This window comes from Oryx dammah, unplaced genomic scaffold (genome assembly GCF_014754425.2).
Source record: "Oryx dammah isolate SB20612 unplaced genomic scaffold, SCBI_Odam_1.1 HiC_scaffold_27, whole genome shotgun sequence".
Lineage (NCBI taxonomy): Eukaryota > Metazoa > Chordata > Mammalia > Artiodactyla > Bovidae > Oryx > Oryx dammah.
In genome coordinates, this window is record NW_024070211.1 from 73,560,651 (window position 1) to 73,575,023 (window position 14,373).

Sequence of the window (14,373 nt, forward strand, 5' to 3'; positions counted from 1 at the left end):
ATGTTATCCTTCCTAGATTAATTTTGAGTGTTTGGTGAATTTTATATTTCTAGTAAGAAATTGCCTGTTCATCTTAATTCCTCAAGGACCTTAAGAACAAAGATCAATTTGTGATCTTTTTCTAATTTAGGGCTTAAGGGAAACATTTTTGATATTCCTAAAATTTAAAGTTTAAATTTAGTTTGCCTTTCTTTGAAGTACTAATGCGTTCCTTAGCCTCTTATTTGAGCTTTTTGTGAATTTCTTATATTAGCAAATATTTTAGTAGTTTGTCTTCTAATTTTGTTTATGGTGGTTTTTGACATAATTTTTTTTTTGTTATTCAAACATACCAGCCTTTAATTTTGCTTTATTTCATTACTTTTATTTTTATCTGGAGATAAGTGTCTACTATATTCATTTACTGGTTTCATGGGAAGAGTTTCTTGGGCTTCTGTGTTTTGTTTTTCCTCCTTAGGTTAATTTTGGTGTGTTGTTCTTAAATATTTATCTGAAGTTGGTTATCCTCTTATTGCAAATAAGGAAGAAAAGAATCATAAAGGTTAAACACTTTGTCTGAAGTCACACAGCAACAGAGTGACAGAAGCAAAAATCTCACCCAGATCTAGACTCCATTGTTCATGCAGTTATCACTATTTCTGCCTCAAGTATCTGTTGTTAGGAATCTTTTCATAGCCTTGAAGTTTATCACTGAAAGCAGTACGTATAAAGCTTTTGCATTGTGCCAGTAGTGATTCACCAGCTTCCTGCATGAGAATTACCAAAATGTTCCTTTAAAATATGCTTTAGTGAACTATATCTTAAACCTGTGTGATCAGGATACTTGTGGTGAGACCTGGGATCCTCTCTCTTACTGTTAAGGTAACACTGACATCTGCTAAAAAAGTTGAAGATTGTTCATTTTAATTTTGAGTTCTCCTCTGTGTCTCATAGTCCATTATACAGTCAGCCCTCTGCATCTGTGGGTTCAACCAACCGTGGATTGAAACTATTTGGGAAAAATTCAACATTTCCAAAAAGCAAAACTTGTGTTTACCCCACACCAGCAGCTCTTAATATTTACATAGGAGTTGTGTTATATTAGGTATTATAAGTAATTTGGAAGTGATTTAAAAAATAGAGAAGGATGTTGATAGGATTTATGCCAGTACTACATCATTTTATATAAGACTTGAGCATCCATGGGTTTTGGAATCTGTGGAAGGGTCCTGGAACCAGTCACTCCTGTGGCTGCTGAGCGATAACTGTACAGTGGCCATATATTGTAGGATCTAAATCAGCATGTATTTCAATTCCTTTAGCTGCTAGAATAAAATGTCTTTGAAATCTGAGTGGTTGTTTATATTATAGCTCACTTCTACTTCTGCCTTTTAATTTTGTTTTTTAAGATTTATTTCCTTGGGTGCACCGAGTCTTAGTTGCAGTACTTGGGACTTTTTTTTTTTTGCTGTGTGTGGGATCTTTAGTTCTGGCATGTGAACCCTTAGTTGAAGCATGTAAGATCTATTTCCCTGACCAGGAATCGAACCCTGGGCCCCCCTGCATTGGGAGCGAAGAGTCTTCGCCACTGGACCACCAGGGACATCCCTGCCTTTAAATTTAATAAGCAGTTAGTCCAAGAATAATCTTACGTTCAAAATCCACTAATACTACTGGGAAAGATCTCACTGTATAATATGCACTTCACTTAGGGCAGCTGAAATATTACCCTTCTGAAGAAACAGATGCGGTTACTAAGTTACTTGTCCAGAAAGAAAGCAGTCATCATGTGATTGGCATTTGAACTCAGATCTTTTGCCTAATCCCATGCTGTTTTCACTTTTGTCTAATACGTTTAAGAAATGTCCCTAATGTATTTAAGAACTAGGGTGCAGTAACTATTGATGCTGGTGATTTCTAAAGAGATGAGTATACAAATGAATAATGAAAATACTCTCAGATTTTTGTTTACTTATCGTGTTGTACAAAATCCAGGGAAATCCTCTTTTGAATTAGGCGGGACAGTCTTTCAGCCATACATCAGTCTTGGCGTTCCTGCATTGCGCATCCCTGCTTTCCCATGTGGTGCATTCCCTTCACTTTTCATGCGGTCCTGACCTGTCAGGTTGCGCGACCAAGCTAAAGTTCCAACTCTGTAAAAACATTCCCCGGATAACGCTGCTCTTTTTTCATTCTCTGACCTTATCCTTTGGGTCTTATTCACATCCTGTTGCATTTTACCTATTTGGTGTCATTTAGTTCTGTAGCATAACTGCATATATGGAATGAAGTGGGTTTCTGTTTTGTTTTGGGGGGCGGTTTTGGCCACATGGCACTTGGGATCTTAGTGCCACCAGGGATCAAACAACTTGTGTCTCCCCCACCCCCCAGTGGAAGCAGGGAGAAAGTGGGTTTTAAAACAATTAAAAATTGTTATAAAATGAAACACAAACATATAAAAGCACTAAATATATAGCTTAGTGAATTATTATAAGGCAGACAACTTTGTAACTCTTACTCAAGCAAGGGGACTTTGATAGTTAGCCCAGAATTGCCTTCATGTGCCCTATCCCAGTGTCAGCCCTTTCCCTCCCTACACAAAGGGACAGAAACTCTACAGTCCTTGACTATTATTAAAGAATTGACAGATTTCCTGTCTCAAAGTACAGGTTTCCCCTCCATCCCTTTCTTTTACTTGAATTTTGTCTGTTGAGGGATCTAGGACATTTAACCTATAGAGTCTCCACCTGTCTGAATCTTGCTTATTGTAGACTCATAGTACAGTTTATCATTTTCCTTTGTTCTTGTTGTTCAGTTGCTCAGTCATGTCCAACTCTGTGCGACCCCATGGACTGCAGTATGCCAGGCTTTCCTGTCCTTCACTGTCTCCCAGAGCTTGCTCAAATTCATGTCCATGGAGTCGGTGATGCCATCCAACCATCTCATCCTCTGTCATCTCCTTCTCCTTCTGCCTTCAATCTTTGCCAGCATTAGGGTCTTCTCCTGTGAGTCGGCTCTTCACATCAGGTGACCGAAGTATTGGAGCTTCAGCATTAGTCTTTCCAATGAATATTCAAGGTTAAATTCCTCTAGAATTGACTGGTTGGATCTCCTTGCAGTCCAAGGGACTCTCAAGAGTCTTCTCCAGCACCACGGTTCTAAAGCATCAATTCTTTGGCGCTCAGCCTTCTTTATAGTCCAACTCTCACATCTGTACATGACTACTGGAAAAGCCATAGGTTTAACTACAGTGACCTTTGTCGGCAAAGTGTTGTCTCTGCTTTTTAATATGCTGTCTGGGTTTGTCAAGATCTTCCCTGTAGCTCTGATGGTAAAGAGTCTGCCTGCAGTGCAGGAGACCTGGGTTCAATCCCTGGGTCAGGAAGATGCTCTGAAGAGGGGAACGGCAGCCCACTCCAGTATTCTTGCCTGGAGAATCCCATGGATAGAGAAGCCTGACAGGCTACAGTACATGGGGTTGCAAAGAGTTGGACACGGCTGAGCGACTAACACACACACACAAGGTTTGTCATAGCTTTTCTTCCAAGGATCAAGCATCTTTTAATTTCATGGCTGCAGTCACCATCTGCAGTGAGTTTGGAGCCCAAGAAAATAGTCTGTGTCTGTTAGCAATATTTCACCGTCTATTTGCCGTGAAGTGATGGGACCGGATGCCATAATCTTAGAGTTTTGAATGTTTAGTTTTAAGCCAGCTTTTTCACTCTCCTCTTTCACCTTCTTCAGGAGGCTCTTTAGTTCCTCTTCGCCTTCTGCCATAAGGGTGGTGTCGTGTGCATATCTGAGGTTATTGATATTTCCCCTGGCAATCTTGATTGCAGCTTGTGCTTCATCCTGCCCCATATTTCACTTGATGTACTTTGTTCTTGTATTCCCTGAAAATTACCAGTTGGGTCCAGAAATTTGATCAGACTCATTTAGATCCCTTTGGCAAGACTACCAGTGCTGTTACATTCTTCAATCAGGACACTCCTAATGTCTGGTTTCTTTTTGTGGTGTTGATATTCAGTGCCTCGATCCTTTAATTCATTGATACTCTTAACTCTTCATGTCTTCATTTTTAAGTTGTAATATTTTTTATAGTGAAATGCTGTGATTCATCTACTATTTGGACACATGCTGGTACAAGTTTATATGGGAAAGGTAGGATAAATACTTGATTCTTGCCCCGTGTTTACCACCTTTGTTGAGATAAAATCCCCACACTGTGCTTCACCTTTTGAAAGTGTACAATACAGTGGGTTTTGTGTACATTCATGAAGTTGTGTGCATCAATTTAAGAAATTGTTATTACCCCAAAAAGAAACCCCACATCCTTTAGCCATCTCTTCCCATTCTTCCCCCGCAGCCTATTGGACAGTCTCTATAAATGGAATCATTCAGTCTGTGATCCCTTGTGACTGACCTCTTTTACTTAGTATGATGTTTTCAGGGTTCATCTGTGTTGTACTGTGTATCAGTACTTAATTTATTTTTCATGCTGAACTACCATTATACTACATTTTGTATGTATATTCATCAGCTGATGGACATTTGTGCTGTTTGTGCTTTTTGGCTGTTATATTACCACTATGAACGTTTATGTGTGTTTTGTGTTTCCACATAAATGTTTTGAAACCAGAACCATGTTTTGGTTGCCCTTGTATTTTCCCAGGAGTAGAATTGCCAGAGTGTATATAATTCCATACCCATATAATCTGGGATAGTTTCCTCAAATATTTTATTATAACAAGATATTCCAGGTTCATCTTGTACTCTTCCTTTTAATCTTCATTCATGCTTAGTTCTGCAGGTAACTTTATTTGTATTGTTCACTTGAAAGTGAAAGTATTGGTCGCTCACTCCAACCCTCTGCAACCCCAATAGCCCGTCCAGGCTCCTCTGTCCATGGAATTCTCCAGACAAGAATACTGAAGCAGGTAGCCATTCCCTTCTCGAGGGGGTCTTCCCAGCCTAGAGATTGAACCCAGGTCTCCCGTATAGCAGGCAGATTCTTCACCATCTGAGCCACCAGGGAAGTATTGTTCACTGAGAGTTGAAAATATTAGTCACTCAGTTGGATCCTACTCTGCGACCCCATGGACTGTAGCCTGCCGGGCTCGTTTGTCCGTGGGACTTTAAAGGCGGGAACGCTGGAGTGGGTTGCCGTTTCCTCGTCCAGGGGATCTTCCTGACCCAGGTCTCCTGAATTGCATGTGGGTTCTTTACTGTCTGAGCCTTTGGTGCTTATGTTGAAATCTCTGAGTCATTTGTTTGAAGTTCTCTTGAAGATCATGGAAACAGTATTATCTGAATTCTTGCATGATAATAGTTTGTGCCCTTTATACCCACGGTCAATTTGGGGGTGTAAAATACTTGGCTCTTGCTTTCTTTTCTTGAGTATCTTAAATTTATGTAAACTTTTTTCTTTCCTGGTAAAAAGCATTGCTGGCAGTTTGGGTTGGTGATCTAATTTTCTTTCTTTCTTTCTTTCTTCTTTTTTTACCTAAGTAGCCCAGGAGTTTATTTTTCCCTTTAAAATCAGTCATGTCAGTACAGTGTGTTTTTGTGTTGGTTGCTCTAGGTTGATATGATCAGGTGTGTGATATGCTCTTTGAATATGTGATTTCATATCCTTTTTACTTAGGTTTTATGTTATGAATTGATTTTTTAATGTCTGGAGGTGAGTTAGCTTTTTGGTGTTTTTTAATTGTGGTAAAATATAGCACAAATGTGACATTTAAGCCATTTTTAAACTGTATTAGTTCAGTGGCATTAAGTACATTCGCATTGTTACGTAGCCATCACCACCATCCATCCATCTCTAGAACTTTATTATCTTCACAAACTGAAACCATTCATTAATCAAACTGCACGTGTCTCCTTTCCCTCAGCAACCACCATTCTACTTTGTCTATGAATTTCACTCTTTTTGGTACCTCTTATAAGTGGACTCCTAAAATATTTGAACTTTTGTGTCTGGCTTATTTCACTTTACATAATGTTTTCAAGATTTGTCTTTGTTGTAGCATGTGTCAGAATTCCCTTCCTTTGCTAAAGCTGAGTATGTACCACAAATTGTATCACAACTTGTTGATCATTTTAATCTGTTAATGGGCAGATGTATAGCTATTATAAACATGAGTGTACAAATTGCTTGGTTCCTTACTATCAGTACTTTGGGGTATGTACCCAGATACGCAATTACTGGATCACATTATAATTCTGTTTTAATGTTTTGAGAAACTGCCATCCTGTTTTCCCCAGCACCAGCACCATCTCATATTCTAGCTAGTAATGCACACAGATGCTAGCTTCACATCCTCTAAGGCTTACCCTTTTCTGGTTTTCTGATAATAACCATCCTCATGGGTGTGAAGTGATTGAAGTTTTGATTTACAATTTTCTGGTGACTACTGACCTTGGACACCTTTTCATGTGTTTATTGGCCATTTATATGTATTCTTTGGGGAAACATCTATTCAAGTCCTTTGTCCATATTTTAGTTGGGTGTTGTTACTTTATATGAGTTCTTCATATACTTTGAATATTAATCCATTATCAGGTATATGATTTGCAAGTATTTTCTCCTATAGGCCAACTTCTCTTTTTTTCCTGATGCACAAAAGTCTTTAACTTTGAGTGCAGATTACCTATTTTTCTTTTGTTGCTTGTGCTTTTGGTATCATACCCAAGTAATCATTGCCAAATCCAGAATTATGAAGTTATTCCCATCATCTTCTAAGTTTTAGTTCTTATATTTAGGTCTTTGGTCCATTGTGAGTTAATTTTTGTCTATAGTATAAGGTAAAGGTCTCATTTTTTCATGCAAGTATTCCATTTTCTCAGTACCTTTTGTTGAATTTTTTAAAAAAATTCTTTTGTTGCTGTTTTGGCCACTCTGGGTCTTCATTGCTTTTGTGGAAGTTTCTCTTGTTTTAGAGCATAGGCTCTAGATGCATGGGTTTCAGTAGTTGCAGCACACTGCTGCTGCTATGTAGCTTCAGTCGTGTCTGATTCTGTGTGACCCCATGGACTGCAGCCTCCCAGGCTCCTCTGTCCATGGGATTTTCCAGGCAAGAGTACTGGAGTGGGTTGCCATTGCCTTCTCCAAGTTGCAGCATGAGGCCTCAGTAGTTGTAGTGCTTAGCTGCTGCAGGGCATATGAAATCCCTCCAGACCAGGGATCGAACCCATGTCCCCTGCATTGGCAAGTGGATTCTTACCCACTGTGCCACGAGGGAAATCCCTGAAGCACTTATTTCTAGCATGATTTTTGATGCTATGGGACAACTCATAATTTTTTTCTTACAGTGTCTTTGTATGACCTAGATAATTTTTATCGAACTCTTTTAAGAGCTTTAATAAGTAGATGTGCTTCAGGGGAGCTTTTCTAACTTCACTGTTCTTTGTGTAGTATTCAGAAATGTAGCAGGTTTCTTTTTGTGTTCTGGAATCCTTTTTCTGTGAGTCTCTGCTGAAGCTGCACCATTACCATTTTTCCTTAACTATAGTCATAGTCCCAAATTATAAGCTGCAATACCTAGAACTAGTTGGATATTTATTAATGAAGCATCTTCAAGGCACAGAAAATAGTTAATTCTAGTCTTAGGGGACAGGGAGTGTTGGGGCAGTTAAGGGATATGGGAGAAATAGCCTCACCAGCCTGTGGGACCTAAAGATGAAACCTAAAAATATATTAGAAGCTTGTTGATAATGTATTAACAAATAGAAAACAGACTTTGAGTTCTTTGCTTCTGTTAGGGCTTTTTTTGGATTAGGAGATTGAAGAGTAACAAAATGACCATGGCTCTTTCTTAAATACAAATGTATGCACAAAGTTTATGCAGTAAATTAATTACTTGAAAGAATAAAGACAAAAATGATTTATTTGAAACTGATGGTGATATAACCATTTTCAGTGACTTAACAATCACCTAAGCTTTTTGTTAATGCAGACTGACCTTGCCTCCAACTATCAAGGTTGAAGACAGCAATGAGAGTGAAGAATGTCAGCAGCGAGAGCATCATGAGCAGGCGGGGGAGACAGTGGCCAGGAATGGGCTGGAGGAGGATAGAGAAGGGAGGGAGTCAGACTGAGAGGGAGAAATCAAAACATACAAAGGAATAGAAAAAGAGAAGTGTGGAAAAACAATTGGAGCGAGAAGAGAAAAGAGTTACAAGTGTAATCATTAAAGTAAAACCAGGTGTCATCATTTCAGTATTTGAATCTGTATAGTTAAATAGTTAGGACTGCAGTGAACCCTTTAAAGAACTGAGTTTGTACGAGGAAGAAGATGAGCAAGAAAGGAGGGAATTTTAAAGAGCGTGTTAAATCACTTTTTAAATTTAAAATCAACAGTAGAAATACACAACTGTTTTATTTTGCAACATAGTACACTTAATCTTAGCCAAAAGGCCTAGAAGAAATATAGTAATAATAATATTTGAGTCTTAATACACAGCTGTGGTTTTATTTTGCAACATAGTACACTCAATCTTAGCCAAAAGGCTGAGAAGGGATGTAGTAATATTTGAGTCATATTAACTGTGAGGCACTATTCCAAGTGCTTTACGTATATTGATTCCTTTCATCCTCAGCACAACTTTATAAGCAGATACTATTTCTCCCATTTTACAGATGCAGAAACTGAACCACAAAGAATAAGTAATTTTCCTAGGCTAGTCAGATAACAGAGCCAGGATTCCACTGAGACAGTCTGACTACTATGCGACAGCTGGTGTCATCACCTCCACCTTCCCCTCTCCATCATTTGTATGGTATATTTCTGTAGAAATTTGTCTTGTTTTGAGAATGTAATATCTCCGTGAAATAGTTGTACGTCTGCTAGAGTGACAAACTCTGGACACAAGATCAATGTTTATTACCTTTAGTTAGAGTACCTTGAGAAAGTTTATTAAACTAGGTACCAGAGCACAAAAGATGGATAGCACATGGTCCCTGTCCCCAGTAAACTGAATCTCAGTGTGTAATTGGTCATGTGAACCAGCCAAGTGACTATTTTCCAATATTGGTATAAATTCTTTGACTTTGAACCAAGTTTGGTAATGAATGTTTGTTGCCTTCAGAAGTGTGTTCACCTTTAAAAGCCACAGACCAACTAGAAATGTTGTTATTACTTAAACTTTTGGAGTTATTTTCATTTTAGTAAGCCATACAACAAAATCAGCTTTTCATACGAAAAGCAGTAGTACCTAGTTTAATTACCTTCCTTAGTCATCCTAAGCCTCACATGGATATTCACTAAGTATTTATCTAAAAAGGTGTGGTGTTTTGTTTTGTTTTTACAGCCCTGATGGAGTAAGATGTTTGCAGGCAGTAGAGGAGGAAATCTGAGTGGAGTTAGTGGATTTCACCAGGAACTTTGAAAGAGTGTTGGGTATTAGTGTTGTTCTGAAGGAGAATGAGACTTGAACGCTATTTAGAGGGAGAACAGAAAGACTTCTGTTAGGCATGTGGGTAAATAAACAAGGAACCTACCCTGAAGATCAATGTTAAGCTCCTCAAATGCTTTTTTTTTTTTTTTTTAATTTTTGTAGAATTTTAGAATCACTCACTAGTATGCATATTGTGATTCCATTGAGACTATCTTCTAAGGTGAAGAGCTGTGTGACTTGAAAGTTCTTCTTGATACCAAGGTTTACAAAAAGTCTGAAGAGGATGGAGCTGTTACTAGGAGTCCAAAGAGAGTTTTACCAAGAAAAACTCACTGGAGATTTTCAGAAATGCCTTTTAGGAAAGTTAAGAGAAATTATCTGGCAGTTAGGCAAACAGTTTATTAAGTTCAGCCTAATTTGACTTTTCACTTGAACCTCTATGCTTCACTCTTCGACAGATGGTTCTAACATTTGAATTTTGGTGTAGCCATTCCTCTTTTAGACAGGAATGAGATAATAAATGAGAGATTGTGGGAAAGTGAAAGTATATTCACTTTATTGTTTCTTGCATTTCATACCTTGGCATTGGCTCTTAGATTTTTATTATGACATTTGGAATACTGTGAACTTAATGTTGGTGCCTTTATGTGGATTTTCCACATGTCATTCATTAAGTATTGTGAACAGCAGCTGCACAATGCTAGATAATGGGAACACAAATGAATAATTTAGTCTCTGTGTTCAAGCTGCTTCTGGACTGGTAGGGCAGGTAAATATAATAAATCAGAAGTTAGAATACAGTATAAGTACAATGGCAGAGGAATATACTGTTTCCTATTGAATAAAGAAGAGCATTTCACTCTGATTCCAGAAGTTGGGAGGATGTGATCTTTTGAGGTAAGCTGTTAAATAGCAAAGAAATTAATCAAACTAGGTAACAGTGGTAAGAAATTTTCAGTATGTAGAAAAAATGACAGAACAGATGGAAGATAATTGTCTACTCTCAGTTATCTTATACTTTTTACAATTTAGAAAATCCCCTGCCCTGGATCACTGCTATATAACTGATAATTCAAGAATACTGACTAATTTTGGTATTGCTTGACTAAATCAGCATTCTCAAATTTTTAAGCCTGCCTTGTCATTTTAATTTTAAATGACTGAAATAAATTGAAAGTCCAAGGTGGAATTATTCAGTCTGTTTAAGGTAACATTATTTTTGGTTGTTTAGAGCCAAACTCACTTAATTTTAGGTCTGTTTTAAAGATTTTTATGTAGTAAGACAACTTCATCAAGTCATTTTTACTCCATTTACTTATCTGCAAATGCAGTTGGATTAGAGAAGGCCCCTGTCAAAGCCAAAATCCAAGGATTAAGTTTTATGTCTTAGGAGTGATATTGTAAGTTGTTTGAAGAGCTGTCAGAAGAAAGGGTCCATCTTCCCTATATCAAGTTTTCTCTTTATTTTGACTACCCAAAACATGTAATGGGATTTATGCCCTCCTTTCTCCTCCCGTCCTTCTGTTGGTATTGTTTCTGTGTAGGGATTGATTACCCGCCTCCACACAATTAGATGTTCATCTCTTAAAAAATAATGTACCTGAACCTTGACATTTAGAAATGATCCTTTCACAACCAATTTCTTGTATGGAATCTTAGAATGTTACTTCTAGTAACATTTAACATATGCCAGTTTTCTGACTCAGCAATTATTTGGTTTAGTGCTAACTTTTTGGATAAATAATTGCTCAAAATGGTGTTCTCTTAGTCAGTATCTCTGTAGTGCTGTGTTCTTACATTTCTGTTTGCAGTAGACAACTTACTAAAGGTAAAACAAATTGATGATTTATTTGTCTCCAGTTGGCAAGGTTTCTACGCTATTGGTTTGTCTTACATGAATTTTTAAGGTATTTTTAATATTGCTTTATTGAAGTTATAGAGAAATTAAGTAGCAGTTTCATGTTCAGAATCCTATGATTTTGTCTAGGAGATTTCTTTTTCTCTCTTAAGTAAGAGGGTATAGCTCTTAACCAAACAATGAAGCGTTGATTAAAAGAGTACCAGTGAGTGGTGACTGCCTCAAAAGAGGGAAAATCTGACTATACCACCTTTTTTTTTCTTTACTTTCTTCCTTCCTTCCTTTTTAAAGAGGTTTGGCTTTATTATTTTGCTTTAGTTTTTTCCTCTACTTCCCCAGTGTGCATTATTATTGTTATTTAAACTTTCTTTTAAAGTGTAAGTCTTTTCCTTTTAGATTTCTAAAAAAGCAAAGTAAAGCAAAGCAAGTAAAACAGATTTTATAGACTGAAGTAACAAGTTATATCTAATGAATAACTTTCTAAAAACTTACATCAATCTTGTCATAGCCCAGCTTCAGTTCATACTGTGAATATTACATTCCTTTTTTGCATCCCCCCCCTTAAAAAGTAGAAGGTGTTCCCAAAATGTGTGTGTTTTTAAATCACCAAATTTTGTCTTTTCTGCAGATGATATCACCTACTGCATTATTCTTGGCTGCAAAAGTAGAAGAACAGGCTCGAAAACTTGAACATGTTATCAAAGTAGCACATGCTTGTCTTCATCCCCTAGAGCCACTGCTGGATACTAAATGTGATGTATGTAAAAATTCGTTGTTTTGAGTTTTCTTTGTAAATTTGAAACCTTTTCATCATTTAGACCTAATAAAAATGTAATTCAATTAGTGTTGCTGTCCCGTGCTGCTTATTTCTGTTATCACTTAGGAAGGTAAATACCAGGAAGTGATCTGACAGAAATACATTTCATGTTATGTTTGTGAGGTTTTTGTCTTTCTGAATCATTTTAAGTCCTTGATTCAAAGGTACTCTTTTAAGTGTTTCATGTTCTGTTTATTCTCACAGCAAATCAATGATACACGTAGAAGGGACATCCTCTCATCTTTGGATGTATTTTAGACCATAGATAGATATTTTCTTAAATTGTCAGCAAATGAAGGAATAGAAAAATCTCTGGATTTATCTCTAGACCAGTAATTAGTCTTTTTACAGAAGTGTTCTATTATCAATACATATATACTACTGCTTTTCTCTGCTACATAAAGATGCATTTTACTATGCTTACATGAGTGGCACTTCAAAAATATTTTTATTTTCCTTAAAATAGTCTGGAGGGGGGAAAAAAAAGTAATACTGGTTTCCAAACAGCTTGTTCCTCATCAACATTTCAATAGGTCTAGTTTCAAATCCCCATTTTTAAGTCTTCTGACGTCCTAAAACGGAAGCTATAGCATTCTGGGCTTTTGAAATCATTTTTCTAGCACTCCTATGTAATTGAATTGCTTTATCAAGAACTATTAACTACTGAATGACTACTAGTATTAATTCAGTTCGATTTGGATCAAGTTTAAGGTCCAGATTAAATATATCTGATTCTATTAATGACAAGCATTTATCCTACATGTTGGATTTAAGAGACTAAAATATTAATGTGGCCATTCAGTATAGTGAATATGAGATTATTTAAAATTATTTCTTGTAGTTTCTATTAACTTTACAAACTCAGAATTATTTCTTGTGATTACTTAGGGTATTGTTTATATAATAGAAAAGACTGTGTTGTAAAATGAAGCTCAGTGATCTTCTCAAAGTGGGCATTAATAAAATTAAAGATGCTTTCACTCTTGAGTTTAGCAGTATGTCCTTACATAAATGAATATTTATATATATATAATACGGTTTTCTTATCACCCTAGTCATTTGTCATGATGTAAGAATGAGATGGCAGAAAATTTTTCATACCTTTTCTTCCCTGAGTGATTACACTTGAATGATTTAGTGAAGTTGAGGAAAAAGTCTCTATTTTTGTCCCCACAGGTGTTTGGTACATTGTTTCTGTGTTTTATAGCTTAAAAAAAATTTTTTTTTTTAATCTAAGGGTTTGAGGGTTGGTTTTGATTTTGTCTTTTCTGAAGAGAAAAAGTTATTCTAAAAAATAACTCACTGACCAACTGTGGAAGTCAAGGAATTAATACATGAAGTATCCTGTAGTGAGCTGATGAGCCTTTTGTTTAAAGGCCAGTTTGAATTTGATCTTTCTTGAGTTGGTGCTTCCTATCCTTAATGGGACTTAAAGTGCCAATGCCTAGGTGAAGTTTTACCTTACAGACTGGAGATCTCTTTTTTTTCAGTTAATCTACCCTCTTTTGTATTATTAGCCTTAGATTGGTTTTGTTTTGTTTTGCTTTAACATTTCTTATAATAGAAGTAACTGAATCTGTTTATCACAGAAATAGGTTTTATCTGTCACCCTCAGTTCATCTTCATTTTCCAAAAGATTTTGTTGGAGTTTGTAATGGATCTGTAATTTAATCTTAAGAGATTTAACATTCCTGTGGTCTAGCTATGTTATGTTTATTAAACTTTTTGATATTATTTTTACCTGGCAGACTTATCTTCAACAGACTCAAGAACTGGTTTTACTTGAAACCATAATGCTACAAACCCTAGGTATGTACTTACGTCAAGTATTATTTGTGTATGTGTTGATCAATGCAGTATTCTAAATAAAGGAACAGATTTCTGAAATAATTTTATCATTGAAAAAAGTTTCAATTTTATCATTGAAGAAAATACAGCTTGGAGCCAGAGTAGTAGTGCTTGGTTCTGAGGAAACCATTTTTAAAATTTTAATTTCATTTAGCATTTAATTGAATGGTCAACATAGCTTTCAGTGTGATTTCTCATATTTTCAGATAGTTAAGACTCTGGTTCATTCTGGATTTGCATTGGGTAATAAAATGGTCCTTTAGGGCTGTCGTATATGATTATAATGTTATACACATCCAAGGCAGTCCCGCTATGCTAGAGCTTATGAATTTATCACATCATTTTAAATATGACAGTAATTTAAGTGTCTATCATCCTTGTCTAAAAGTTAATCGTCTATAAGATTTGTGCAACTTAAATCATCTTTGAAGATCATTTATTCTAATCTTTTACTCATGAGGAGATTGAGCTTTAA

General features: G+C 36.4%; 1 protein-coding gene across 3 annotated transcripts in view; it reads left to right on the plus strand.

Moving 5' to 3' along the window:
• CCNT2 (cyclin T2) overlaps positions 1 to 14,373 on the plus strand; it is a 34,628-nt gene that overhangs the window by 5,520 nt on the left and 14,735 nt on the right. For all 3 annotated transcript variants that reach the window (XR_005718971.1, XM_040228398.1, XM_040228399.1), the window contains exons 3-4: positions 11,862 to 11,990; positions 13,799 to 13,859. Coding sequence is in view for 2 of the 3 variants with exons in the window: in XM_040228398.1 (XP_040084332.1) it covers positions 11,862 to 11,990; positions 13,799 to 13,859 (190 nt within the window). In the remaining variant the exon portion in view is untranslated. The remainder of the gene's footprint in view (positions 1 to 11,861; positions 11,991 to 13,798; positions 13,860 to 14,373) is intronic.